At 37.3% G+C, this 27,587-nt stretch overlaps 1 protein-coding gene across 1 annotated transcript; it reads right to left on the bottom strand.

The window, feature by feature from the left end:
• Positions 1 to 1,542: 1,542 nt before the first annotated feature.
• On the bottom strand, positions 1,543 to 27,587 carry LOC149236177 (uncharacterized). Its single transcript, XM_089368797.1, has 3 exons — positions 27,528 to 27,587; positions 26,725 to 27,428; positions 1,543 to 2,155 (listed from the first exon to the last, which is right to left on the bottom strand). The coding sequence occupies exons 1-3, from the start codon at positions 27,585 to 27,587 to the stop codon at positions 1,543 to 1,545; spliced, it is 1,377 nt and encodes a 458-aa protein (XP_089224923.1).

Here is a 27,587-nt window from a genome sequence, read left to right as displayed (position 1 = left end):
CAACAAAACAAAAAATGTTGTAGCTAAAACTCAAAAATGAGAATGCATTATACTCCAGGTTACAATCAACCGCCCATCCAAACCATGTTTGACAACACCAACAAACCTATAGACAATATTAAATTTACTAAACTATTATTTAATTTCTATCAAAAAAAAATATCTATGTACTAAAATAATAATGTGAGGTCATCCCCGTCTAAATACAATGGATTATCAAAGGAACTTGTAGACTTGCAAGGGACTAAGATCAGCCCAAGGATACATAATCCTAAAATGATTGTGTCATTTGAATACTTGACTAGGGTTCAAGTCCAATCGACAACGACTTCAAATTCTACCATAAAAACGTATAATACTGGAAGAAAATATGTAGAAAAATGACAGATTGCTTAAGAAGCTAAAACAAAAATACGGTTCTGCATCCAAAAAATATGCATATATTGGTAAGGGCAATCTGCCATTATATAAAAGTTAAACTTCTTTGCAAAGATGAAATCTCATTACATAAGTGTTAAACTACTCATTTAAAGCCATTAATAACCTACATTCAAATAAGAGGCTAACTCTGTTTATGGTTTGCAAAGATGGAGTACCATTACATAAGAGCAAAACTACTCATTTAAAGCAATTAATAACATACATTCAAATAAGAGGCTAACTCTGTTTTGCAAAGGTGAAGTGCCATTACATAAGAATTAAACTACTCATTTAAAGCCATTAATAACATACATTCAAATAAGAGGGTAACTCTGTTTATGGTTTGCAAAGATGAAATCTCATTACGTAAGTGTTAAACTACTCATTTAAAGCCATTCATAACCTACAGTCAAATAAGAGGCTAACTCTGTTTATGGTTTGCAAAGATGGAGTACCATTACATAAGAGCTAAACTACTCATTTAAAGCCATTAATAACATACATTCAAATAAGAGGCTAACTCTGTTTTGCAAAGATGAAGTGCCATTACATAAGAATTAAACTACTCATTTATAGCCATTAATAACATACATTCAAATAAGAGGCTAACTCTGTTTATGGTTTGCAAAGATGAAGTGTTTGCTGTGAGACACGTATGTGCTCAGGGGCAACACAAGTACAAGAAGAAGTTGGCGACACAATCATATCTTAAGTGTGTTGAGTACAAATCAATATGAGCTAATTGCCTTTTTCATGCTGATAAAATGAGTTTAATTATGCATTGAAAAGCAATGGAGGAACGAAAGAGGGTGAGTTACACCTTCCGTTAAAAGCAATGCCGTTGAAATCGCTCCTGTTTTAAAATCTGCTTCTCAGAACTTTTGCAAGCACCCCTCTTTATGCCAAGATATCTATAAATTGTTACATTCTCTGCATGACAAAAAGACTTCAAAAATAAAGGCAGTGAATGAAATCTCATTTTGATCAAAGCTGCTCACAACTTCCGTTGAATCCTTTTGACTGAAGCTCACTCACTGCAAGTCTCCTTGTCAACGATCAACTTTGACAGCTTTCTCTCCATAGTAAATACCCCGCATGACGGAGGAGTATTCGGGATTCCCATTAACATACTTTTCCAAGAACTGTCTCTGTGTAATTAACAATATGTGGAGAAATCCTATCTCTCTTCAACAGTTGCATGGACTTCAAGGCCTCCATTACTCTATACCGAGGGATTATCCTCCTCTCCAAGTTACATGTCAACAGAAGGGTATATTTAACAATATCATCCAATGGAAGCCCCAGTGATTTGACCAGAAAATCTACATTCCGTTTCAGTTTTTCCTCTGAAAGCCCCAGAATCGACGGCGTCCGCCTTGAGAGCTTGTAAATTTGTTTTTCGGAGAAACCTAAACTGCTCAAACACTGCAGTTTTCGATCTATCTTTTCTTTTCCCATTCCTAGTAACCCACGCAATGCGTGCCCAAATATCTTGGATCCCCTGGCAAACCCAAGACTATCCACCACTTTAAATGACTCCATAACTTTTTCCTCTGTATACATGAGGAGACGGGATTGCCTTGCCAATAACTTTGATAATGCATCGCCCTCAATACCCAATCTTTGCAAGACTGAATTCGCAGATTTAAGCTTATCCTCACTCTGATCAAGAATCTTGGTATAAAGAAGCTTGCAGATATCCTCTTTGTTGATGATAGACCTTAGATAGCTGAGCCTAGACTTTAAGTCCCTTTTGGATTTATATAAGAAAATCCCAGGGTTGCAACGGACCGCCTTTCGAATCTGAGCAAGGGTGGTCAAACCGCATTCACTTAACAAATCCAAACCTTCTTCCAAATCCCGGCTTGGTTTATGCAGCAAGCCCTTGTAATGTTAAAGAACTTTTGAAACCTCTTTCTCTGTCATACCGCATTTATTGATGAAAAAATCTGTGACAACGCCTCCATCTGGTGGAGCTGGGGGTGGGGTTGTTGTTTCCGTGCAGAATTTGGCGATTTTAATGTGGGGATTTGCATTAATTGCAAGAGGACTTAACAGCGAAGTTGGGATCGATACGCGATTGGATACTAGTGGGAATTTGTCCGCAATGAAAAGTTTCCATATTCGCTGAATAGACATTATGTTTGCTACAGTGAAATCGCACATTAAAGCGTACCCTTGGTGAAATTAAAAGAAGAAACAGAGAAAAAACTACCTGGAAGAGCCCGCCGGACTGGATGTATGATGAATGTCGCCGTAGATGGTCGGGGCACGGGGGAGGCAAAATGTTTTGGAAATACCAGAAGTGAGGATTTAGGGCTTTTTTTAAGTTAGGTTTCGTCGGTGGTGAGATGAGGTTTAGGGTTTTATGAGCATTCAGGGATCCTGGGCCGCATAAAACTGTGGGTGATGTATTGAAGTGTTCCATGGATTTGATGCTATGATAATCATTGATTTGGAAACGTTAGGTGATTCAACAAATGTATCCGACCTTTGTATATATGAGCAATTTTATAATTAAGGGGAAATTATCTTTTACGATAATCATTGATTTGGAATCGTTGGATCATTCAACAAATGCCTCAGACTTTGTATATATAAACAATTTTATAACTAAGGGGAAATTATTCTTTATATGTTATTATTTTTAATAAGTTAAATTAAAAATTATTAAATTCAATATTTTTTTTAATTTAATAGTCATATGAAAATAACATTATTACCTTTTTTCCTTTATATTTTAGTATGATGTATTTTTCTATATATAGTTGTTACTCTATTAAAAGCATGTTTTTTTATTAGTGCATTTGCTTAAAACTTAGTTGTCTTAAGCTATGAGGTTTGGGATAACCATTTTTAGTTTATCTCTTTTTGAAATTTATTCTTTCATCGATGTCTATCTGTTATTGATATGTGCAAGGCTCAAAACTTAGTTGTCTATACCAATTATTGTTAAAATGTGTTCTCATTCCCGAGACAGATCATATATGAGGTTTATGTAGTAACCTTCTAGGTGTCTTTGCCATTTGATACATATGATCAATGTCAACGGTCCATTCACTTTCTTGCAAGGTTTGCCTCATCAATTTGCTCTTCCATTCCCCATCAACCACAATATTTTGTCTACCAAATCTTTAGAGATTTTGTGGTGACAATGTCCTAATTCTTTTCACTTCCCTTTCCTTCTTATTGTGGAACAAAGCCCACATTTGATCTTATATCTACTAATGTTATTATTTACAACATATCAATCACTGAGCAATGATTTTTGGTTTCATCAACAACCTTGTTCTTAAGCACCTTTAATTTCACTTCCTCCATGACTCTAGTTATGCTAATCAATTCATTATGTGCAATGAAATGATATGTTTTTTCTTTCTCACAAGAGTTGGGGCTATATCTTATCCTTTCCCTTAGAAAGTCATATTCAAAGGGAAGCTCTACCATCACCTTATGCTTGGCTCCTTAGCATGATGACCTTTATTATTTCATTACTCTCAGATTTTACACAAAAATCCTCTCATAATATACATAAAGATGCTAAAAATGGAGAAGAGTGGTGGTGACCTGACACCACTTGATTGGAAATAGTTCCTTTCAAAAACCAATATGGGCTCAATTAATTTGAGCTTTTACAAATCCTTAGGAATGAGGTCTTCCAACAGCTTATCGACATTACTTGCATTGACTTTTTCCCCAAATCTCCTCATGATTTCATAGTTAGATCACCATCACTTAATCACTAAATTGTTGCCCAACATGATTGTACATTTTATATTACTAGTTGAACATTGAATCAACATATGCAGGACATGTACCTCATTGTTTTAACCATACATGCTTTGTTCACCATTCCAACATATCATCGTATACATCTCTTGTTAGAGTTCAATTAAAGAAAATAACTAGAAAAAGGGTCTATGGGTATTGTTAGCTTTGGTACTTAGCTCATAATTGTTGCATTCTCAATTTTATGAATGATTGGTGTAAGCAATACTAATAATGGGAGCTACAATGAGAGTGAATTGGTGATGAATTACCATGGGACCTATTACATTCTAAATCCAATGTTGCACGTTCAACATGATTGTACATTTTATATTGCCAATTGAACATTGAATCAATATATGAATGACATGTACCTCATTGTTTTAAGCATTCACGTTTTGTTCACTACTCCAATATATCATCATATGCATCTATTATCAGGGTTCAATAGAATAAAAGAGCAAGAAAAAGGGTATATGGGTATTGCTAGCTCTAGTACTTAGCTCATAGTTGTTGCATTCTCAAGTTTATGAATCATAGGTGTAAGTAACACTAATAACGAGAGTTACAGTGACAATGGATTGTTGATGAACTACCATGGGATCTATTACATTCTAAATATATATTACAAGTTTTCTTGGATTCACCATCATTGCCACCCAAAATCATACAATCTAAGCATATGTTTTTTTAATGATAGTCACACCGTCAAAACTATCTTCGATGACCCCGAACTAGAATTCTGGTAAGAGAATACATAACCATTTGTAGTTTCTTAAAATTTATTTTAAACATTTTTTCTTAGATAGTTATAGCAAATAGATGAGAAAAGATTATCCACATCCATCCAATATGTGATCTTCATATACATTTTATAGATAAGATAAGATAAGATAATTATATTTATGTCCAACTAATGACCACAAAGTAGGTCGAAGGGATTGTTGAGTACAATGATATTTATACAAAGCAGGAGAACCAAACGGTCTCATATAAAAGATACAATTCATGAAATAAATCAACATCTAGCCCTAGCGGAGAAGATCCAGGAGCTAATAGGTCTGAGGATCATACCCATCTCTCCTAACATCTGTGGTTGAATGAATAACACTGAAGAAAATCAACAAAGTCTATTGGCCCAATGAAGAGTTGGTGGCAAGTGCAGACTATCCACTAAATCATTTCCTGGGGGGGTTCGCGCACTGCTAAATGCTGGAGGACCTAGTCTGTCTCATAGGAACGAATCTGAGATGGATCCACTGTTGAGATCTCATGTGGCGGGGTGAGGTCCCACAGATCCTCATTGATCTTGGAGTTTGGATACGTACTGGTATCAATCGATCTCTTAGTGCCCCTATCTGAAGGTAGTACCCTGAAAAATGTGGTGATCCTCTGTGTGGGGTCTGGTCTAATGGGAGACTGAAGAATATGCGCTCAGAAGCTGAGAGCCTCCTGCATATATAGGGCCAAACATCTCTAATCAGGATACCTGAAAAAATCGGTGAGAGTCTAAGAATCTTTGAATAAGCAATGAAACCTTCCTCTGATCTCATAGTAGACAAGGCATCCAAGAATGAAGTGCACCTGGGTCTCCATTTCCTATAAATGGCATACCTGGCAGATTTTGTTTGTTCTATCCACCTGGTGGTTCATCTCTACCCTAAGTCTATGATAACCTACTCTGAACTGGCCTAGAGGAATGTGAAGAGCATCCATCCAGTGGTGAAATGTATACTAGGGTCAAACAATGAGCCTACCTCTCAACTCCAAGAAGTGTTCAACGTAGAAGGCCATCTTTGGGCACAACCCTCTCAAGGGATTGACTTGACTTAGGTGACCTGGATGAACCGCATGTAGATTTCCTCCTTAATGATCTTGTTTAGCTCTTGTCTTGTAGGTAAAAGGTGACCAGGAGCATCTAAGGAATATCATAAAGGAGGGAGATAATCCAACTAAATTCCCACTAACTCTAAGAGATTTGAAACTCCTGTAAACCAACATCTAGCTCGGCATGAGGGAGTAGAACGGGCAATAGTCTTAGAAGAGCAATATTCCAAGTAAGGATATCAGCCCATACTCTTTATCAAGTATGCAAAGCCTTGGACACAATGCAAGAATGAAACCAATTTGAAGACTGTCTCAAGCCAAAAGGGTTGAGCTCCAAACTCTGCAAGGATGATGTGTTGTGGTACTATCAGTTTGCACCTAATGATGTAGCGAAGAAGAAGACTCTGGACTCCAGTAAGTTGAAGAGTGATGTTGTAGTTAGGGTTTAAGGGTTAAGGTTCTAGTTGTTTCCCTTTATGTATGTGTGTATGTATTTTATATGAGCACTTATTTGTAAGTTCCACTTCAAAGGCAAGTTTCTCATTGGTACATGTGTGCATTAAAACAATTTTTTAGAGGAGTTTGGACCAAAAGTTGAAGTGATTTCTCTCTTTCAATATCTAATATTGCTTAATTGAGTTGTTTTCTTTTCTTTTTCTAACATTTTTATGACTTGTGGCATTATCACATGGTTTAAAACCATGGCCTAGGGGCATCTATGCCATTAAATCACCCAAGGATTGCACCTAGCTTGGGCCACACCATCCCTAACATCATCGATTTTTTTTTTGGCATATCCTCCTTAATACCATGAGTTTCAAACCTTGGTTTCCCTACATAATGAAATCCTCAAAATCCAAGCGCACTAGCAATATTTGAAAAATAGAGTGGTAGTTGAAAGAACCTTGTAAGATTTGGTGAGGTAGAACATTGTGCAATCTAAGCTTGTTTCCAGAGGCATTAGATAAAAACCTAATAAGAAACTACAACTATGACTCAAAGTGTGTGGTGGAATGTTCAACCTAGAGATTGTGCCCTAGGTGAAACTCTAGTATAAGTATCCAAGAGAGCATTGAACACAACATTGATATGTGGCCAATTGTCATTAATACCAGCTCAAAAGAGAGTTGTTGTGGGATAGTGTCGATACTAGATGCATGGAGAGATTGTTGGAGTGTATAAATTAATATTTGTATAAAGCACATTAGTTTGGAGTTCCAAATTCAAGTTTAACTGAGAGAGTAGTTCCCATAACAAATTTTCTCAATGAGAGTAAGAAGACAAGGTCACTAAGAAGAGCCTCTGTGTAGTGGATTTGATGGTAGATATGATCTTGTATGGATGGATTCAAGTGGAAACCACCAACCACACCACTTTTAGTTAGGATATGATGCAAATATTGACCTGATGTAGCAAAAGACATGATCTAGGAAAATGATGTTGATAGACTAACCCTAGAGAAAAATTTCTTTGATTTTGTAGAGTGTATCATATGAAAGACTAGAGTTTTAGAGATGAAATGCTAGCCATAATCATGCAACAATAATCATAGATTTTTTTTTTGAAGGAGGGCATGGTAGATTGAGCTGGGAGAAGAAATTGACATGGCTTTTCAGGGAATGCACTAGATGCCTAAGGTTTACATAGGCCTAAGGGTCATTGAGATAGGGTTTTCAAGTGATAGGTTTGAAACCATGAAGAATGATTATGGAGGAAGATTTAGTTTATTTTCCAAACTAATTATTCACTAAAGGGCCAGTACATCTTGTCCAACCCAATGGATAATCCTTATGGTCTTAACTCTCCCTCAATATTGTCCATGAAGATATGGTCCCAACCTCTAGAAGAGGAGATGGTAGCCATCTTAGGAGAACTAACTAGAGCCCAAGCCAATAACCAAATTTGCAACTTGGTATCTTTGTGTGATATATGTTAGGCTCTGTCGATCAATCCCATTATGTAATCAAGCTAGATCAAGATGGTGTTAGCCAAGAAAATTTTGAAACATTTTGTGTCTTAGGGAGATTGTTCTATGCATGCAGAACCGTTAGTGAAATTTCCCTTGAAACCAGAGTATTTATCCACACATTCAATCCAAATTATTTGGTACCTTTCGATTTGATGTCAATTTTGCTCCGCTCTTTATATTGTGGCAAGAGTGATGGTGTGGGAATACTCCAACTTAGTGCTTCAACATTTTGATGCTAACTAGTGATCTTATGAGTGATGCCTTCCCATTTGATTATATGGATTTTGATCGGGAAGGTTTGTGGCCGATATGACCAAGAAAACCAAGGAAATTATGTAAATGCATTAAGCATTAATTGGAGATTGTTAATTTACAATTGGGGGAAGATATTAAGCTACAGGATAGAATGGAGAGGATTCAGCCATTGTAGGTTTATGGGGAAACACCATAAAATATCTAACAATGGTAATTTCTGGGCCTTTGTTAGGATACCCTCCTCATAGCTGGTTTGGGTGAAGGGATGGCTAGCTTGGAGTCTCAAGATTACAACAGATGTAGACAAGATTACTTAAAAGAGATAAAAGTTGGGGATGCAGCCCCTATACCTTAAAATGATATTTGGATTTTTATTCTCGGTCAACCCACCCCATTGTTTTTTCATTCAGGGCCATCATATTATGGGTTCCCTTAATTTTTTTATTTAAGGAGGCTTTCAAGAAATAAAAATGCTGTTATGAAACCAGCTCAAGAAAAGATAGAAAAGATAAATCCACGCCTTAGAATTCAGCCTCTTCGAGGGGGAAACCTCCTTTACATTACATAAATGAACAATTCTTGGATGATACAAATGACAAAACCTCCTTTCTATATATAGGAGTCTAAGGAGTCACAATATAATCCAGCCGACCTAACAATAATAATATAAAGCCACAAAAATAACAATAGAGGGATTCTATGGGGCACAGAAATAACAATATGGGGGTAATAGGGGCACAACAATATAAATAAGGGGTATAACTACAATAGTAATGGGGTAATCACTAGTATTATAGGGACCCAACATGCCCCTCTCCTTCAAAAAAGTGTTGTCCTCAACGCTTGAGCAATTCTGGATACTTCTGCATAAAATTCTCATCCTCCCATGTGGAATCTTCAGCGGATAAGTTCTTCCACTTGATAAGATACTCTGAAATTGATCGATTTCGTAGCTGTCGAGTTCTTGTTTCTGTGACTGCTTCCGGTTCCAATATAATTTTTCCTTCCTCGTCAAGTTCTGGCAATATTGTTTGAACTGGGAGCTTGTCGCCTATAACCTTCTTTAAACATGAAACATGGAAAACTGGGTGCAATCGAGAAGCTGCAGGAAGCTCCAATTTGTATGCCATAGTACCAATCTTTTCCAACACCTTGTACGGACCATAATACTTTGGTGATAATTTATTATCCTTCTTAGCTTGCTTTAGGGACATTTGCTTATATGGTTGTAGCCGTAGGAATACCCAATCACCTACATCAAAACTTCTTTCACTGCGATGTTGATCTGCCTGTTGTTTCATTCTATTTTGTGCCAACACGAGGTTATCCTTTAAGAGTTGGAGGACTTGTTGTTGATGTTCGATGTGATGTTCCACTGCCTGAACCTTAGAATTTTCTCTTAAATATGATGTGATTGATGGTGGTTGATACCCATAAAGTGCCATAAATGGGGTCATTTTTGTTGTTGTATGGAAGGAAGTGTTATACCACCATTCAGCCAGAGGCAACCATTTGACCCATTGTGTCTGTTTATCAGATACAAAGCAACGAAGATATCCTTCCAAACATTTGTTTACTATCTCAGTTTGCCCATCAGATTGAGGATGATAAGATGAGCTATGAGCTAACTGAGTACCAAGACAAGAAAATAATTCTGTCCAAAAATTTCCAGTGAAAATGGGATCTCTGTCACTTACAATAATCTTTGGGTTTCCATGTAGCTTTTGAACTGTTTCCATAAATGCAGTAGAAACTGTACTGGCTTTAAATGGATGTGATAATGCACAAAAGTGTGCATACTTGGTAAGTCTGTCAACTACCACCATGATGACACTCTTTCCCTCAGACTTGGGTAAACCTGTGATAAAATCCATTGAAACCTCCTCCCAACGTTGGCTTGGAATGGATAAAGGTTGTAATAGACCCGGTGTCTTAATTGTTTCAACTTTATTTTGTTGGCAAACCAAACATTCCGCCACAAACTTTTGAATATCTGATTTAAGGCCATCCCAAAAAAATTCCTTCTTAACCCTGTGGTAAGTTTTTAAAAATCCTGAGTGCCCTCCTAAGGGAGAAGTGTGCAATTCCATAAGAATCTTTTGTTTTAGCTGGGAATTCTTACAGAGGTATAAGCGATCTTTGTACCATAACGAATCATTTTGCCAGCTAAATGTATCAGAAGTACTGGAATCTTGTTGTAGCTTTCGAATAAGTGCCCACACTTCTTCGTCATTCTTCCATTCCTCCTTTGCTTCGTTTATCCAATCTGGTTGGATAATAGAAATGGCACACAACAATGCTTCCACATCCTCATCCTTTCTTGAGAGTGCATCTGCCACCACATTTTGCTTCCCTTTTTTGTAGATGATTTCAAAGTCATAACCCAACATCTTTGTGACCCACTTTTGTTGCTCTTCAGAGGATAATCTTTGTTCTAAAAAGTATTTAAGGCTATCATGATCCGTTTTTACCTTGAAGTGTCTTCCCATTAGGTAGGGTCGCCATTTCTTAAGTGCATGGAGTATTGCCAACATTTCCTTCTCATAAATAGCTTTGCTTAAAAACTTTCCCTTGATTGGACGACTTTCAAAAGCAATGGGTCTTTCATCTTGCATTAGAACAGCACCAATTCCATTTCCTGAAGCATCACATTCCACAATAAAGGTTTTTGTGAAGTCCGGTGTAGCTAAGACCGGTGCTTGGCACATTGCCTCTTTAAGATGTTCAAAGGCCTTTGTTGCTTCCGGAGTCCATGAAAATGAATCTTTCTTCAATAATGTTGTTAGAGGTGCTGCTATTCTCCCATAATTCTTAACAAACTTGCGATAATACCCTGTCAACCCAAGAAATCCTCGCAGATGCTTTATGGATGTGGGGATTTTCCATTCCTTAATGGCTTTAATTTTGCTAGGGTCTACCTTAACTCCTTCATGAGATACAATATGACCCAAATATTCCACCTCCTGGACTCCAAAGAAACATTTGGATCTTTTTGCATATAATTGTTTCTCCTCCAATAGTTGTAGCACCTTGTCAACATGTTCAACATGATCCTTCCAAGACTTGCTGTAGATTAGTATATCATCAAAAAATACTAACACAAATTTTCTAAGGAATGGTTTGAAAATTGAATTCATCAAACCTTGAAATGTTGAAGGTGCATTGGTAAGGCCAAAAGGCATGACCAAAAATTCATAATGACCCTCATGAGTTCTAAATGCCGTTTTCGGAATGTCTTCAATCTTCATTCTGATTTGATGATATCCCGAACGAAGATCCAACTTGGTGAAGTAAATTGATCCATGCAATTCATCCAGTAATTCATCAATGACAGGAATGGGGAACTTATCTTTAATAGTGAGCTTGTTGAGCTCCCTATAATCTGGACACATGCGCCATGATCCATCCTTCTTGTGCACCAATACTACTGGAGCTGAGAAAGAACTTTGACTCGGTTGAATTATACCAGCCTCTAGCATTTCTGCAACCATACGTTCAATTTCACTTTTTTGGACATATGGATATCTGTACGGCCTGATGTTTGGAGGAACACTTCCTGGAATCAGATGAATAGCATGATCATGATCACGCATAGGTGGGAGACCTTTGGGAGTCTCAAATACCTTGGAATGATTGTCCAGGACTTTTTGGAGATCTGGAGAAATAGATGATTCCAATGTGGAAACATCTAGCGAACATAATTGTGCAATTACACCTCTTTGCTCCTTTTTTAGAAGCTTTGTCATGCCATTAGAGCTGATTATCTTTCCTGGTTTCCCTGCAATACCCCTTAATTCAACTTCCTTTCCTTCCACAGAAAATTTCATGAAAAGTTCTTGAAAATTAAAAGCTATTGTACCCAAGGATTGTAGCCATTGGACTCCTAGTACAACATCAGCACCTCCCATTGGAATGGAAAGCATTGGGCTAGTCAATACATATTCTCCCATGGATAGCTTGATATTATGGCACTTTCCAGAACAATTTATTGTTCCTCCATTTGCAATCATCACTTGACACTCTGGTGCTGGATATAGGAAGCAATTCAATTCTTTTGCTACCCTACAATGAATAAAATTGTGGGTGCTTCCTGAATCAATCAACACTATTACCTTTTTCTTCTTGATTTGTCCTTCTATCTTGATGGTTTGAGGAGTGGTAATTCCCGCCAATGCATTACAAGATATGGTCGGATTTATTTGTTCTTCATCTAGGCTTTGTTCCTGGAATATATCCTCTTCTTTTGACCTTTCTTGCTCCTTTTCTTCTTCCTCTTCACAATCTATGTAGAATAATTTCTTCTCAGCACACTTATGACCTTTTGTGTATTTGCTATCACAATTGTAACAAAGCCCTTTTGCTCTTTTTTCTTCCAATTGTTGTGGTGTCAACCTTGTAGGTTGTGGAAGACTATGGGCAACAACACTTCCGTCTTTATAGTTGTGAATGGTATGCTTCCTAGTTGCCATAATTTTGCTTTCCATTTTTCTTGCTAACCTGAATGCCTTCTCTAATGAATCAGGTTCCCAAAGGCGCACATCATGTTGGATATTATCCTTTAAAGACCCTATGAACACATCAATCCTATGCTCCTCTGGAATATCTTTTACCCTTATGTTCAATTTTTGGAACTCCTCAATGTGCTCCATTATTGAACCCTTTTGTTTGAGACTTATCAATTGGCTAAAAAAAGTGTTGCTTTTTGTATCCTCATAATGTGCTATCAATTCTTCCGTAAAAATTGCCCAAGTGATAAATTGTTTACGAGAACAAAGCCATTGATACCATACAAACTGATTTGGTTCCAAATATAAAGTTTCCATACGTACCTTTTGTGTGTTTTGCACATTATTGAGATCGAAGAATTGCTCCATCTGTAATATCCATGTGGCGGGATCCTTGCCATCAAACTTCCTCATATCGATTTTTGGAACATGGTGAGTCTTCGATCCAACATTAGCGTCTATGGTATCATGATTAACATTTCTTTTGTTCTCATCATGAGTTTCCTTTACTACCTTTTCACCATTAGTGACACTTTCTTGTAGCAACTTCTTCAATTCTTCCATATCTGTCTTCAAATCTATCTTCAAATCTGCCATGTCTCTCTTCAAATCTGTCTTCAAATCATCCATCTTAGCTTCCATGCCCTTTATCTTAGATTCCACGCCACTTATCTTAGCTTCTGTTAGCTTTTGTGAGCGTGACATTTGTTGCACTTGTTCTTGTAATTTTGATATATCATGTAGCATTTCTTTCTCTTCTTCATGAGTCATGCTAGAGCTTTCAGGTTCCTTACTAGGTGTTTGCATTTTCTTTCCTCGGGGCATCAGTTACCGATAATAATGCTTTACTATGCCCTTTGAATTCCGTTAAACCAAGCTTACACAAAAATTTAAAAAAAAACTACACACCTTTTTTCACTTTATAGAAGCCTGATATTGAATCTGATGTATCTCTGTAATTTCGAATCATCCATTTTTGAATTTGCTACCTGCAGTAGCCTTCTGTGTCCTCTTTCCAATGCCACAAGTCTGAGCCAAATTGGATTCTCCAAGGAAGAGTTATGTGAAATCTCCCACAGTGACTTGCTTTTAGACTGGTTCAGTAGAGCAAACTTGTACGACGTGCCACGAGTCACTGTTTCAACCTTTGAATCTGAAACACACATGCAAGAAACTACAGTCCGTCCTCTTTCTGTACCTTTTTACAAAATTTCGATCCGATCCTCAGAGAGAGAGTTATGATGATTTTCCTCAGGTCACCTGTTTTGAATGTAATTCAAGAGTCTGCAAAAAGGCCATCTTCCTCAGATCATATCTCCGAAAATATCGCGCCAAAAGCTCTGAAATGCAGACCCAAGGTTCAGCACCAATTCTTCTCAAATGGGGTTTTTTTGAGACTTCTGAAACGTCACAGAAAAAAAGTTATAACGAAAATGCCACGATGGTCTGTTTGGAGCAGCGAAACCCTAGAATCCAAAGCTCTGATACCAAATGTTATGAAACCAGCTCAAGAAAAGATGGAAAAGATAAATCCACGCCTTAGAATTCAGCCTCTTCGAGGGGGCAACCTCCTTTACATTACATAAATGAACAATTCTTGGATGATACAAATGACAAAACCTCCTTTCTATATATACGAGTCTAAGGAGTCACAATATAATCCAGCCGACCTAACAATAATAATATAAAGCCACAAAAATAACAATAGAGGGATTCTAAGGGGCACAGAAATAACAATATGGGGGTAATAGGGGTACAACAATATAAATAAGGGGTATAACTACAATAGTAATGAGGTAATCACTAGTATTATAGGGACCCAACAAATGCTTTATAACTATTCTATGAAAAAGAAAATTCTTATTGTGACTCAGATTATATGGAAATGGATAGGATTCTAGCCAAGCTGGAACTTTATAAAGGATTGGTTAACTAAATAATTATTTGGAAGGGACCTACAATTTTTTACCAATCCATTGATTATGAAGAAATTATGTTCGAGTTTTAAAATTTCCACGAGTATGGGAATTTAAGGATTTTTCCCTCTTGAATATAATGAAAATTTGGGTTCACATGGTGATAAAGTGCTCAAACTTAGCTCAAAAATCAAATTATCGGAATCTTGATAAACTTAGCTTCACATTGAAGAGCTCGTCATTCTGATTCCAACAGTGTGAATGACACTCAAATCCGAGATCATATGCAAAAGTTAGAACAAGTCAAACTTTAAGTTTGACTTGGACACATGGTAGGAATGGATGATGTGGTAAGGTCCTTCATCGAATAGGGAGGCACCAAGTGGCAAGTCACCATTGGCCCCTGCATGTTGCAAATCGCAATCGCAAGTGTGTCGACGTTAAAAATCGACCCCAGAATAGCCAAGGTGTGATGCGATAAGGCAGGCGGGAAGGCTTTCAAGAATCGGCCGAAGGCGCGATGCAATGGATTACAATCGCACATGGGCAAAGGGAAGACATTACGGAAAATCAGCCCTATAATACCCAGAGTTACGATGCGATGGATCACAGATCAAAATTGCACACCGGAGGAAAACATAGTACTGCATTATGATTACCCGTCGATTCACCGCTGAACTGAGATTTGCGATAAGTTCTCGGATGCGAGATGTTTATCAGTTCCAGTTTATAGTGTTGTTGAGTCTGCCACATCGCAATCGCATAATCGCCCGCCACGTACACAAATCTTAAGCCCGCCGGTCCTTGTCGATTGCAATTTGCAATAAGACAGTCAGTTGATAGATTATGGCCCACTGTGCGGTGAAATTTTCACCCAGTTAGCGCGTTTTTGGGGCTAATTTGTACGATTGTGTTGGAAATGGGGCAATTTGTGGAGCAAATAATGGGAGAACAAGGGGAAGTCATAACGTCTTCATTTTTTCACCAAATTGGATGCAAAAAGAGGCTAGATAGCCATTTTTGGACATTCTAGACTGATTGGAGTAGGTTTCAGAAGCATTTGAGCATTGTAAACATAGATTTTTACACTTTTGAGCATAATAGAGAGGCCCAAGCCATTGGAACCTAGACCAAGGAGATGTAGCCCAAGAGGGGTGAACTCTTTTATCATGTGCTTGTTGTAATGTGTTTTTTATGATGTTTTCTACATGTTTATGATGTTGTTCAATTTTTGGTTTATGTTAAATTTCTCATAAAATTAACATAAAAACTCTTCATTTTACTTGCAAAAATTGATGAATCCTTAAGCACAATGAAATAATTTTGTTTATAATATGAGGAAGATCTTAGCACTGCAAACTAATATTCTAAATCAGATCAATTTGGTATCAGAGCACTAGGTTTTGTTTTGTGAAAGAAGGATTTAATTGCTTGCAAGTTTATGTCATGCTTACAAGGTTAAAAATCAAAAGAGGTGAAGGAAAGCTGGTTGGAAGCCTTGAAGCTGGGTCAAGAGGAAGAAGAGCAAGGTTGCCACAATCTTCAACACCAGTTCAGCCTCAAGTTGCAGTTGAGACTCTAGAGATCATGTCTCATGAAGGAGAACCTACAAACATGACAGTAGATGAGAAGACCTTCAAAAAGGCTTTATTTGATATGATAGAGATGGTGAAGGTCCTCTATGAAGAGAGGAATAACAGGTTGCAAGAAGAAATTTCCAAACCTCCCAAAGGAGAAGGCTCTTTAGGAGGAGGTAATAGGAATGGAGACAAACCTTCACCCTCTCCACCATCTTCTTTATCTTCTTCTGCACAAGCATCTTCACACTCTTCCACTAACACAACCCTTACTCATACTCATCATCATTCTTCAAAAGGAAATGGTAAATCACCTTTTTTAAAACTTGATGTTAAATTCTAGTTGCCCATGTATAATGGTGAAGTGAACGCAAAGAAGCTTGATAATTGGATTCGTCAGTTGGAGGTCTATTATAGGATTCAAAACCTTCAAGAGGATGACATAAAGATTCAACTAGCTTCCATGATAATGGAGGGTGCAACACTTGTATGGTGGGAATGAAAGACTCACGAGGAGATTAAAAAACACGATAAGATATCTATTTCTTGTAATGATTTCATTACTGCAATCAAAAGAAAATTCTACCCTCTAGCTTATATGCAGAAAGTGATCATGAAAGCCATCAAAATGTGCAAGATTGTGTAAGGACCTGATTCCTGTTATTAGAGTCTCAATCTATTATACACTAACAGATCTATTTTCCTACTGTTTTAAAAGTAAAAAAAAAGAATTTGCTGACCTTCTTACATAGATTTAAACATTTAACATCTTATCACTTTATCATAAGCAACATAAATTAAGGTGAGCATTCCATTGATATCAACTTAACAAGAGTGGTCCATGGAAAATACCTGTTCCGGCGGTTGATGATGATACCTTTGTCTTATAGCTCATGCTGAACGCTCCTTCTCACCGACCCAACCAGATTTACCTCCCAGCCAACTAGGAAATAAATTCCTAGCCCAGGAAACCTCCACAGGTTTCCTAGCCCTCCGTGCCCAAGTCCAACCAGATATAGTGTGTCCTCAAGAAGAATGTGCAAAACTAGATAATGATACTTTCCTCCTCTCAAACCCAAGAAACCTCCACAGGTTTCCAAGGTCTCCCAAAATCATGACAAGGCCAAACAATCACAACCAACCCCCACAATCCTAAGCAAGACTCCCACCCCCTTTTCTTCCTCCCCCCTTCCCTTCTCCATCTTAACCACCTCTCATTAATGTCATTAACTTCTCATCCATCCTTACAATTGACTTCTCTTCTCCCAAGTAAGCTAGGGGTACATTTGGAAATGTGACATGAATATAAAATTGAGAATTTAATGGGAAAGGATCATGTCTTCTCCCAAGTAAATCTGAAAAGTACATTTGGGAATGTGAGGTGAATATATATATATTGATAATTAAATGGAGAGGACTATGTCTTCTCCCAAGTAAATGTGAGGGTACATTGGGGAATGTGAGATGTAATTACATGGAGAGGACCATGTCTTCTCCTTAGTAAATGTGAGGGTACATTGGGTAATGTGAAATGAATACATATATTTTGAAATAATGGAAGGAGACCATATCCTACCTAATATTCAATTTGAGAAGGTAAGTGGGGAATTTGAATAATGGAAATCATGAATTTTATATTAGACCAATATTTCTCAATATTTTTAGATAATGTAAACATTAACAAAATTTGTAGGATAAGATTTAAGTGGGGCATTACATACACCCCTCCTTCAGAAAACTTCGTCCCGAAGTTAGAATGAAAAGATACAAGGAGTTTGAAAGCATAGCAAACCAGAGAGAGTTATAGCATTAAAATTTGATAAGTCAGACAATGACATTACTTCCCATCAAGAGTCTCCAACTGATCTATTTCCTCCTATCCATCCTGACCTACTTCCGTTCCCACCCTATCCATCCTCTGCTGCTTTATCAGTGGCAACGGCCATACTAACCACTGATAAAACCGACATGGTGGAAGCGTCGAATACATCGACCTAACTTCCCCAGCAGGCAACTAGCAATCGTCATCACACGTCTAGGGGAGCGTGTCCACCACTGCCCTCCCACGATTCTAGGTTTCGGAGGATACACGGTGGGAAATGCCTCCACCCCTCCTTACAACTAGGGTCAACGCCCTAACACGGACCACACTACAGAGCTGGTTGGACTTGTCATCGAATAATCCAGTCAGGTCGTCTTGCCACCTGTCATTTGCATTTTACTCGTGTCATAAGAGTGCATATCAAGTAGATACCAAATGTAATAGAACAATGTACATGTACCTTTCCTCATCGGTCGTCTCGACCTCCCCCAATGGAATGTTAGATCTTGGTTATCATACGGTTCTTTCCAATCTGTAGTTTAGTTCTCATCCATGCATATATATAACCACAAAATAGATATAGATACATGATCTTAAACATCATGTTTATTAAACCCAGTGTCCACGTGTCAATTTTTGTTGTTCATACTGGAATTAAATCTTACATCAGATAAATCATAATTTCACTAAGTCATTGATTAGATAAATCATATCTATATAAGCCTATACGATGCAACAATAACTCTGACAAGTCATGCACTAGATAAATTGTAACCAAGTAAGTCATACATTTGGTCATACATCCAACATTTCCATCATTAATACCAAATCCATCAATTGATTTTCACGTGTCCAACCAAATGTATATAATGTTCATAAATAACAACATGGAACTGCAAAATAGAACCTTAACATAGGTGGCTATCTACGTTAAAATGGGCATCCTTGTGCAACCCCTCAATAACAATTAGAGTTGAAATAGATTCAACTGTCTGTCATGGAAAATAGCATTTGAACCCGGATATGCTATAAGGTGGTACCAAAACCAAAATAATGGCAAGCAACGGATTAGTGCACTATCAGTTCCATTAGAAGGTGCTAGTATAAGTTTTATGCATATAATTTCTTTAAAACCTTAGTGAATATAAAAGTCCCACTCTTCCAATTTGATGGTTTTTCATCTTCCAAACCCATTTAGTTAATCTTGAAAATAAAAGACTCAAAACATCAGAAACTATTTCCAACATGATTTTCATACTTTATATTTTTTTTGTAAATTGAGAGAAATGTCCTCTAAATGTCAAAAGGTTCAAATTTATTATATATTTAATCATTGTTTACTAGTACTAAAACAATTTCATGATATATATTGCAGCTCTCAATATGACCAGACAAATGAGAAATAATTAAACGAATGGAATAATTTCCTACTATCCGAATGGAAAATCTACGTTATTTTTAATAAGAATAATGATAATCTACTATCAACAAAATTAAAAGCCACCCTCGTATGTAAAATAGAATTGACTAAATTCTTTAGATTGGGACACATTTTGGGCATGAATTATTGGCTCCATTGTAAAGCTATACATGGATGCTAATGGTCCTTGCTGTGCACGTTGAGGAAAAGCGGTCAGATCAGGTGAAAGTTTGGGAAAATTTTTGAAAGATAACTCTACAACCTATTAACTAAGCTAAAGGAAGTCTATGTTATGCATTGCAACATTGACCTTGGGGCATGCTTCTCGAAAAAATTTTGAAAAAAAAAATAAAAAAAAATAAATAAAAATAAATAAAAATAAAAATAAAAAAATCCTATGAAGAATGTGGTCACATCTTGCACGTGACATGTGGAATGTAAGGCATGATTGTACAATCCATCATATAGGAATCACACCACTAGGGCTAGGTATGAAACCTACATAAGGAATTTCTTATACACAACTATATTCTTCATTGTATCTTCATCATGTTGTATCCCCTAGATGAGGCTTGAGATTACCTAATGGAACTCTTACTTGACTTCACATTTTGTTTCTTTGCTTGATTCAAAAGATCCTATAGCCATATAAGTGGGAAAAGTGCTACGGAAAACATTGATTCAGGAAGATTTATTGAATCAAATGGCGTACTCAAATACCATTACTGTTGTAAAGAGGCAGGCACTCTTTTGCAACAGGTCTGTGAAATAGTGCTAAGGATTAAATCTAAACCTTTTCTTTGAAACTAAGCTGCATGAAATGTGGAAACATGTACAAGTTTCCAAAATAGGAATGCCTGGAAACATGCCACCCCCACACCCAAGAAAAAAAAAGAAAGAAAAAATGGTACGCAGGGGAAACATGATACACACATTATCTTGCAAGAAATAAGCAAGAAAATAAAAATGATACACATATTTGACATTTTAGAGGGAAAGCCATGTCTATATTAACTTTTGTAGATAATTACATGTGCAAAATCCCATAGCTTGGTGGTCTTGACTAATCTCTATCCCAAACCCCCATGGATGATATAATCCAGTGGAAATGCTACAATCCTGCCAACCCTAAAGTCCTTAAATCTTTTAAATCTGCTGAATTCTGAATGGAATATGAAATTATACTTCTCCATATAAAGTCCAATGAGGTTGGAACCACTCTCAAATATGCTAAATCAATTAATGGCAATGTTAAATATTTCAGCAAAAGGATAGAGAAAGTAAGAAAGGAGAATTTCAAAATTTACTTTAAACATTTAATATTACTAGTAATTACCAAAAGGACAAACACTTCATAGCTCAATCCATATCTCTATTTTGTCTTGAAAGTGTCATTGGCACAAATATGGTGATGTCTTTCTATGGATACCGTGCCCCTGATTGCTTATGAGCTGGGTTCAGAAACTTCCATAAAAACACCAAAATGTCATTGGAAATCTGGTGAAATGCCTTGGAAAATGCCACCAGCTGTACTATACAATGAGCAGTGTTTCTAAGGCATTTTAGGTAGGGCGATGTGGCCAAAGTTCAAACTAAGCATTTCCTGCAATTAATCTTTGAAATTATGTTAAAATTAGAACAAATCATGAAAATATTTCTAAAAAGAGTAGTATCTTTATATGAAATGAAAAAATGTTCTTTTACCAATATTTTCCAAAGCAAAAATCTAGGGGTGAACAAGTTCCCAACGCTTATAAACTTGTCTACAATGCTTTTCCAAAAACGAAACAACTAAAAGCAATTGACCAACATGATTGAAACATGTGTCCACTTAACAAGTTAACGAGCAAAGAGAACTTTGGGGCATGGTTATGAATGGGGCATTTAGCACATGGCAGCACAATATCTCTACCACTATATAAGCAAAAGGGCAAGGGCAAAAAGAGAAAAGACATGGACCTAACAAATTTTGCCTTATTGTGCTATGCTTGCCAAGTATTCATTTCTTCTAACTAGTACTTTTTTATGAGAAAGCTTCCTCTTATCATGATTGAGCCTAACACACCCATATTTAGCTTTACGCGGATCCCTTGGCCCAATTCAAATTGGTTTCTCTTCAGCGAGGCAGCTGGTGGTAGCGTGTATCTATTATAACAAAGTCTCTCAGGACTTGTACTTAGCCCCAACCACTGTTGTGTGCTTTAGCGCACATCCAAAGCATGAGCACAAGCACTGGCTTGTCATTGGCAGGACTTGAGCCATGGTAGGGGCTATATTAGTTATCCATTTTAACTGTCTAGGCAAGCTGTTGTTGACACTAAATAGCTTTTTACATTCTCTTTCTTTTGAGATTTTGCTTTTTTTGTTCCTTAGATCCAAAAGGTCCCTTCTTCATTTTCTAGTAGATGCTTTTGTGCTTATTTGTGAGCACCTACAGATTTTGAGTTCTGGTTCTAATTGTAACAATTTCTTTGCTGGTATGGCATAGGAATTATTTCTCTTATGCGGGAAAATGATCAATTGTATTTTTAGCATTCTCATATTAAAATTGTCACATTAGGAAAATCAATCAGTTTGATTAAGAAATTAATCATAGCACCTTCTCCCTTATGAAAGTAAGTCAGAGTACTAACATAAAAGCATCATAAAGGTGACTTTAAAACCCAGAATCTAAAGCAAAAATACCATAAGAGCACTCGAAAAATTATGAAGACATTGCAGGTTCCATTTCAGTCTTGTTCTTGATTTTATAGGGTGAATTTTCCCTGATATTGTTATGGATAAAATATTTAATTGGTAGTGTAAAGTTATGGTAATGAGATTTCAGATTTTTTTTGAAACTAAGTTGGCGTCATGAAACTACAAGGGTTTATACCATGACATTTTCAAGAGGTTTAAAGTTTAAACCTTGACAACCACATATGTTTAAACTTTTTACTTTGATTCTAAATTAGAGAGGGAACCTTTGGCATGCTATATGGCTGTCACGAAATTGAATTCCTGTCAGAGTCAGACCTTCAATTGTGATGAAATCATTTTGAAAGCTTGAGTAGTCTGGAAATTGAGAATAGCTATACCTTCATTCCTGGTTGAGTTCAGAACACTGTCACTTAAACAGGCATAAATTCCTGTGAAGTCATCTAGACCTCTAGTCACTTAACTCTATTCCACATGCTCAATTATTGGTTTCTAAATTCCCTTCTACTTTCAATATAGCTTCTCATAGGATGAAGTTTAGGTAAAATATATTGTACTCTGCCCACGTGTATGTTAGAAGTTTGTGCAATCACACAAAGTGATTTGTATTTATGGCCCCTTATTACTGTTGAGTAGCTGCTAAATATGCTTGACCATGCTAAGAGATTTTTTTTTTTTGAGCTGCAATCAAAGTCGAGGTTACCTTATATTCTAGTTTTGTTTGATTTGGTATAGCTGTGATAGAGAAGTGTTACGAATTACTAGTCATGATATGTTGTGGGCTATGCAATTGTTCGTGTGCATAAACTTTTTTTGTGGGAGGGACACCTTGGCTCAACTTTCTCACAGGGCCATTGGGTTTTGGATGTCTTACCAGAGATTTGGTGTCGAATGAGGGTGACTATTTTTGGTGAGGCTTTGAGAGACCCTCATATCAAGATGAATATTTCGAGAAATAAGGCCTTGAAATTTCCTATTAGGCAGGACATTGAGGGTGTTACAATAAGGATTTGAAAGATAATAGAAGGTTGTGCAATCACATGAAGTCCTTTGTATTCATGATCCCCTTCTTTGATGTATGGAAGAGTGTAAATAAATAGTGGACATGGTAGGTTTTGAGAACATTATTAGACTTTAGAAGGAGCTCTCATGCTTGTTGATATCGTGATTATCATCAATTTTAATGAATGAATAATTGGTAAGATAAAATCGATCCTATAAACACCCAAAGGAATAAGTTTGGAAGTTGAGCAAAGTTGATATTCATGACATAGGCTGATAGAAGCTACCGAGCTAATGTGACTAGCTACCACACAATTCTCATTATTGTCTTGTAGGATCCAAGTCCTTACTTAGAAGAGACCATGTAAGATGTTAATTAAGAACTCTTTAAGGATGGATAGCAATGCAAGTAAAATTTGAAAGTCCGGAATAAAATTAAAGAACTGACAAGTCAAAGTGGGATAGCAGATGGCACAATAACTAAAATAATTATAAATTTAATTTAGATTTATCATCAACCAACACTAAAATAGATTGATGCTTCTTTCTGGGAAGAATGTAGTTGAACTAGAATACAAACAACAATCTTAACCACATGGTTGTTGACGGTCAAATACTATGGTGCATAACAAAACTAAAACATGAAACCCTCGCATAAACATGCTAGACCTCTTCAAATCAGATAGATTTCACTAAAGCAATATCTGTAGCAATCTATGCTACCTCTAATCTATACATCTAAATATTAATCAACTTTAGGGCCATCAATCCTTCTTTATATTGAACGAAAACTACTCTTTTCCAGGGAACACTCTCTGTTGACAAATTTCAGAGATATTAAAAATAGTAACTAACCTCAGGCTCACTGCCATCAAAATTGAATATTTGCATGGAGTAGTCGGTGTCATTAACTCCAGGCATAGCAAAAATGACCCCATCAGGGCTCTCCAGGGTCATTGAAACAGTATTTTTGCACAATATATGTTGGTATCACCTCCACGCTTGACCTAAATATCAACTAGTTGGACAGATCCTGGACCACAAAAATGTATGCTGAAAGTAAAACTTCTGTGCCACGATATGCCAAAAGAGGCATATATACCAAAGAGGCAACGATCAAGGCCTCAGCATTAGCATGTACAGTTTTATGGGAGGAGTAACAGCAATAGAAATTTGTGTGATGGAACTGAGAAGAGACACCTCTTCTTTAACCTCTTCAAGAAGTACTATTAGACTCGACCCAAGATTGCACTGTAGTACTCCATGTCAGCAAATTCTTCTGCAGATGACAGGTTTATGTCGGTTCCAAACTTAGAATAGTCGATAAGGAAGGATAGGTTTTCTGACCACTGACAACTGTATAGCAAATAGTTCTTTTCTATTGGTAAAGCTATTTTATTGATTGATGACAATTTGCAAGTATTACACTTTGCCAAATGCCTTTTGTTTATTAATTAGATTGAAGATACCCGAGGAAATTACATGATGCTATGGTTGTGATATCTAGTGTCTTTGACTGCCTTTAGTCATCTGTGGACATCAACATATTAAAGAAAAAAGATAAGTGACATTATTCTGAATTTGAAGGTAAGTAAGTAAATTAATTAATGTCCAACTGATGACCAGAAATAAGTCAATGGGACTGAAGAAGGGTACAGTCAATATGACTCCAATGTGGGATTGCAAGCACATCTCATAAAAAAATGCTAAAAATAACATATAGAGAGAAAGAAACCAGTGGTAGTGCTGCCACGACACGCATATAAGAGACCGTGGTATAATACAAAATACTCAATAGGCTGCGGCACGATACAACATAGTAATGGCCTGCTAAAAAAAGAATGAGTGAGTGAGATGGCAAGGTCTGGCAATGGAGCTAGAGATGGCAGGGGCTACCTGAAACATTTCTATGAATGCAGAATCAACTGCCAGTAAACATATTTTGATTTTACTAAATTCTTCTTTTTCATGGATACACTCTGAGAGAAACATGATAAAAGACAAAACATAACAAGAACAGATGAAACAAGTTTGGTGTTTGCCAAATTGCGATCCCAAGTTCAGTCCACATCACATGCCACACTGAATACAGGCCTCATGCAAATGAGGGGAGATTACATCTGGATATGGGACAGTTGGGTATCAATCATCCAGAGAGATCAGTTTACCATAGTTCCTTATTTTTCCAACATAAAACGAAAAGTCGTTTACTGTTATAATGATGATGCTTGAAGGCCTTGAAGTATAATCATCGAGAGAGCTCAGTTTACCATGGTTTCTTCTTTCTCCACAATAAAATGAGAAGTCGCTTAATGTTATAGTGATGATGTTTGACGACCTGAAATTCATTCCACTGGACCACAAAAAAAAAGCTGCTAAATATTAAAAAAATGACACTTGAATTATTGAGAGGGAGGGCTAGGTACAAAATGTTGGTAGTTAGCCTACATCAGTGCCATGGGCAGGAAATCTTGGGGTTCAGGAAGGGTGGGGTGTGAAGACGGGCATATGTGCAGTTACAGGGTGGAGCACCAAACCACAATGTGGGAAATCCTGTACCCCGGAAATGATGAATTGTTATCTGCAGCACTGTTGAGACTTAAGTTTGAACTATGACTCTGACTTCAATACTAATTTTGATTATTTTTTTGTTATCATACGGTTTATTGTAAGGTCAATTTTGTTTTGATATGTTGACCCTGCTTACCAGTTGGGTTTAGGATTTTGGGCAAGAAGTTGTCATTTGTCCATTTTGCAAAGTTTCCAAGATAAAGCGATTTAGGTTATGTAAATTGATAATTTTTCCAAGTAATCAGAGCATCAATTTCGAGAACTGAAAGACAAAGTGTGTCAACAAGGTGTTGCTGTATTGGCAAGGTTCCCATGAGGAGCCCAACAAGAGATTGGTTCGTTGGCAAGGCAGGACCAATCCTGTGTGTCAGAAGGGTTGCTCAGGATATTTTTAGTTCGAGAGTTGATCAAAACTTTACCGGGATAATGAGGACCTTACTGCATGGTTGGCTGGGTGGGTTAATGCAGAACCCCATGTTACCAAAAACCAGAACAAGAAGCAGAACACCAAACGAGCATAATAAGAAACAGGGCTATAGAATTTCGGGGGATAAGAAACATGAACCGACACCCCCTCCTAGAATATATTATGCATATAAAATGTATCAGTAATGTACTAATTTAATATCAACGGGGAAATGGAAACAGAACAATAAACAGATCTCCTGGTCGGGTTTCTGGTAACATAGCCATGACCAACCCTTTCTTAAAAGGTTTCACTAGTACCTTGTTGGTTGGCTCTCTGGCTAACTGGATTGACACAGGACCAACTCTTCATTAGAAGGTTAGACCATGACATGTTGTTGAACTGTCCATCAGGGTTCCACTTTTGTTATGACCTGCCCTCGCTCTTATGGCATCAGCCTTCAAAGGGATGATGTTTGCTATTTGTAGTGGAGCCCCTGGAACTCTATTTTGATGCAATTCCGAAGGAGGAAAAAAACAAATAAATAACTAGAAAGGATAGAATCAAACCTGTAACCGAATCCTACTTTCCGAAGCTGCCCTTCATCGAACGAAGACAACTCTTCCAATGAAGGAAAAGCATGAAACTCAATTCCCTCAACAGTTCCCAAACAAGGTCCAAATCCGGACTCCACCATCTGTGTGATCCTCTGAATATTATTATTGGAAGAACAAATAAACTGAAAAAGGCACTTGAGAGGATCCTGTCTGAGCAAACGAGCACCACCCATGTAAGGAGCCAATGCTGCAAACCTGGAATCTGCTTCTGAAAATCCCTTCCACACGTCTGTCAATGAAATACCGAGATTCAAATAATCCCTCAGGGACGCTTCGGCTTCCTGAGAGAACCCACTTGAGTTATGAATGAAATACTCAACTTCTTCTTCTTCTTCTTCATCATCATCATCAGTAACAACTTGTCTGAGTGTGAACAAATAAGTTCCCACTGCCCCTATGTACTCTGATGGACCTGTTTTCTTCCATCTGAAGGTCTGCCCAATGGGGAATGTGATGTCTAACTTCAACTCCTTCATTCCCACTCCAAGGCTTCTCCAGCAACAATCTGTAGTATCACCAGTTTTATATGAAGCTTCGACCAGGGTATTGAATGGCTTTTGCCACAACAATGGGGATTTGCAGCTAGTGAGTTCTTTCTCAAAATCATGGAGGAGAGTCCGTTTGGTGGTCACGCTTTTGGAGGGCTTAATAGATCTCTTTTAGTGATGGTTTTGAAGATTTTGTGATGGAGAGGAATTCTTGCTGTTGGTGAGGGTGGTGTTGATATCGGTGGTGGTGTTGGGCCGTGTAGTTACTGTAGTGGGAAATCCAGCGGATTTGCAGGTAGGTGTTGTATGTGTTGAAAATAAGGCCAT

Source organism: Pinus tabuliformis, chromosome 8 (assembly GCF_031772625.1).
Source record: "Pinus tabuliformis cultivar Carrire ecotype Pingquan chromosome 8, CPIR1, whole genome shotgun sequence".
Lineage (NCBI taxonomy): Eukaryota > Viridiplantae > Streptophyta > Pinopsida > Pinales > Pinaceae > Pinus > Pinus tabuliformis.
The sequence above is the reverse complement of the archived record's forward strand: the minus strand, read 5'-3'. Positions and strand labels throughout refer to the sequence as shown.

Excerpts from the sequence above, each read along its gene's own strand:
- LOC149236177 (XM_089368797.1), bottom strand. The coding sequence starts at position 27,587 with ATGGCCTTATTTTCAACACATACAACACCTACCTGCAAATCCGCTGGA. Across the intron at positions 27,429-27,527 it reads CCGCTGGATTTCCCACTACA|AGATCTATTAAGCCCTCCAA; the intron begins GTAACTACACGG and ends CATCACTAAAAG. Across the intron at positions 2,156-26,724 it reads AAAGTAGGATTCGGTTACAG|GCTCAGCTATCTAAGGTCTA; the intron begins GTTTGATTCTAT and ends CTTAAAGTCTAG.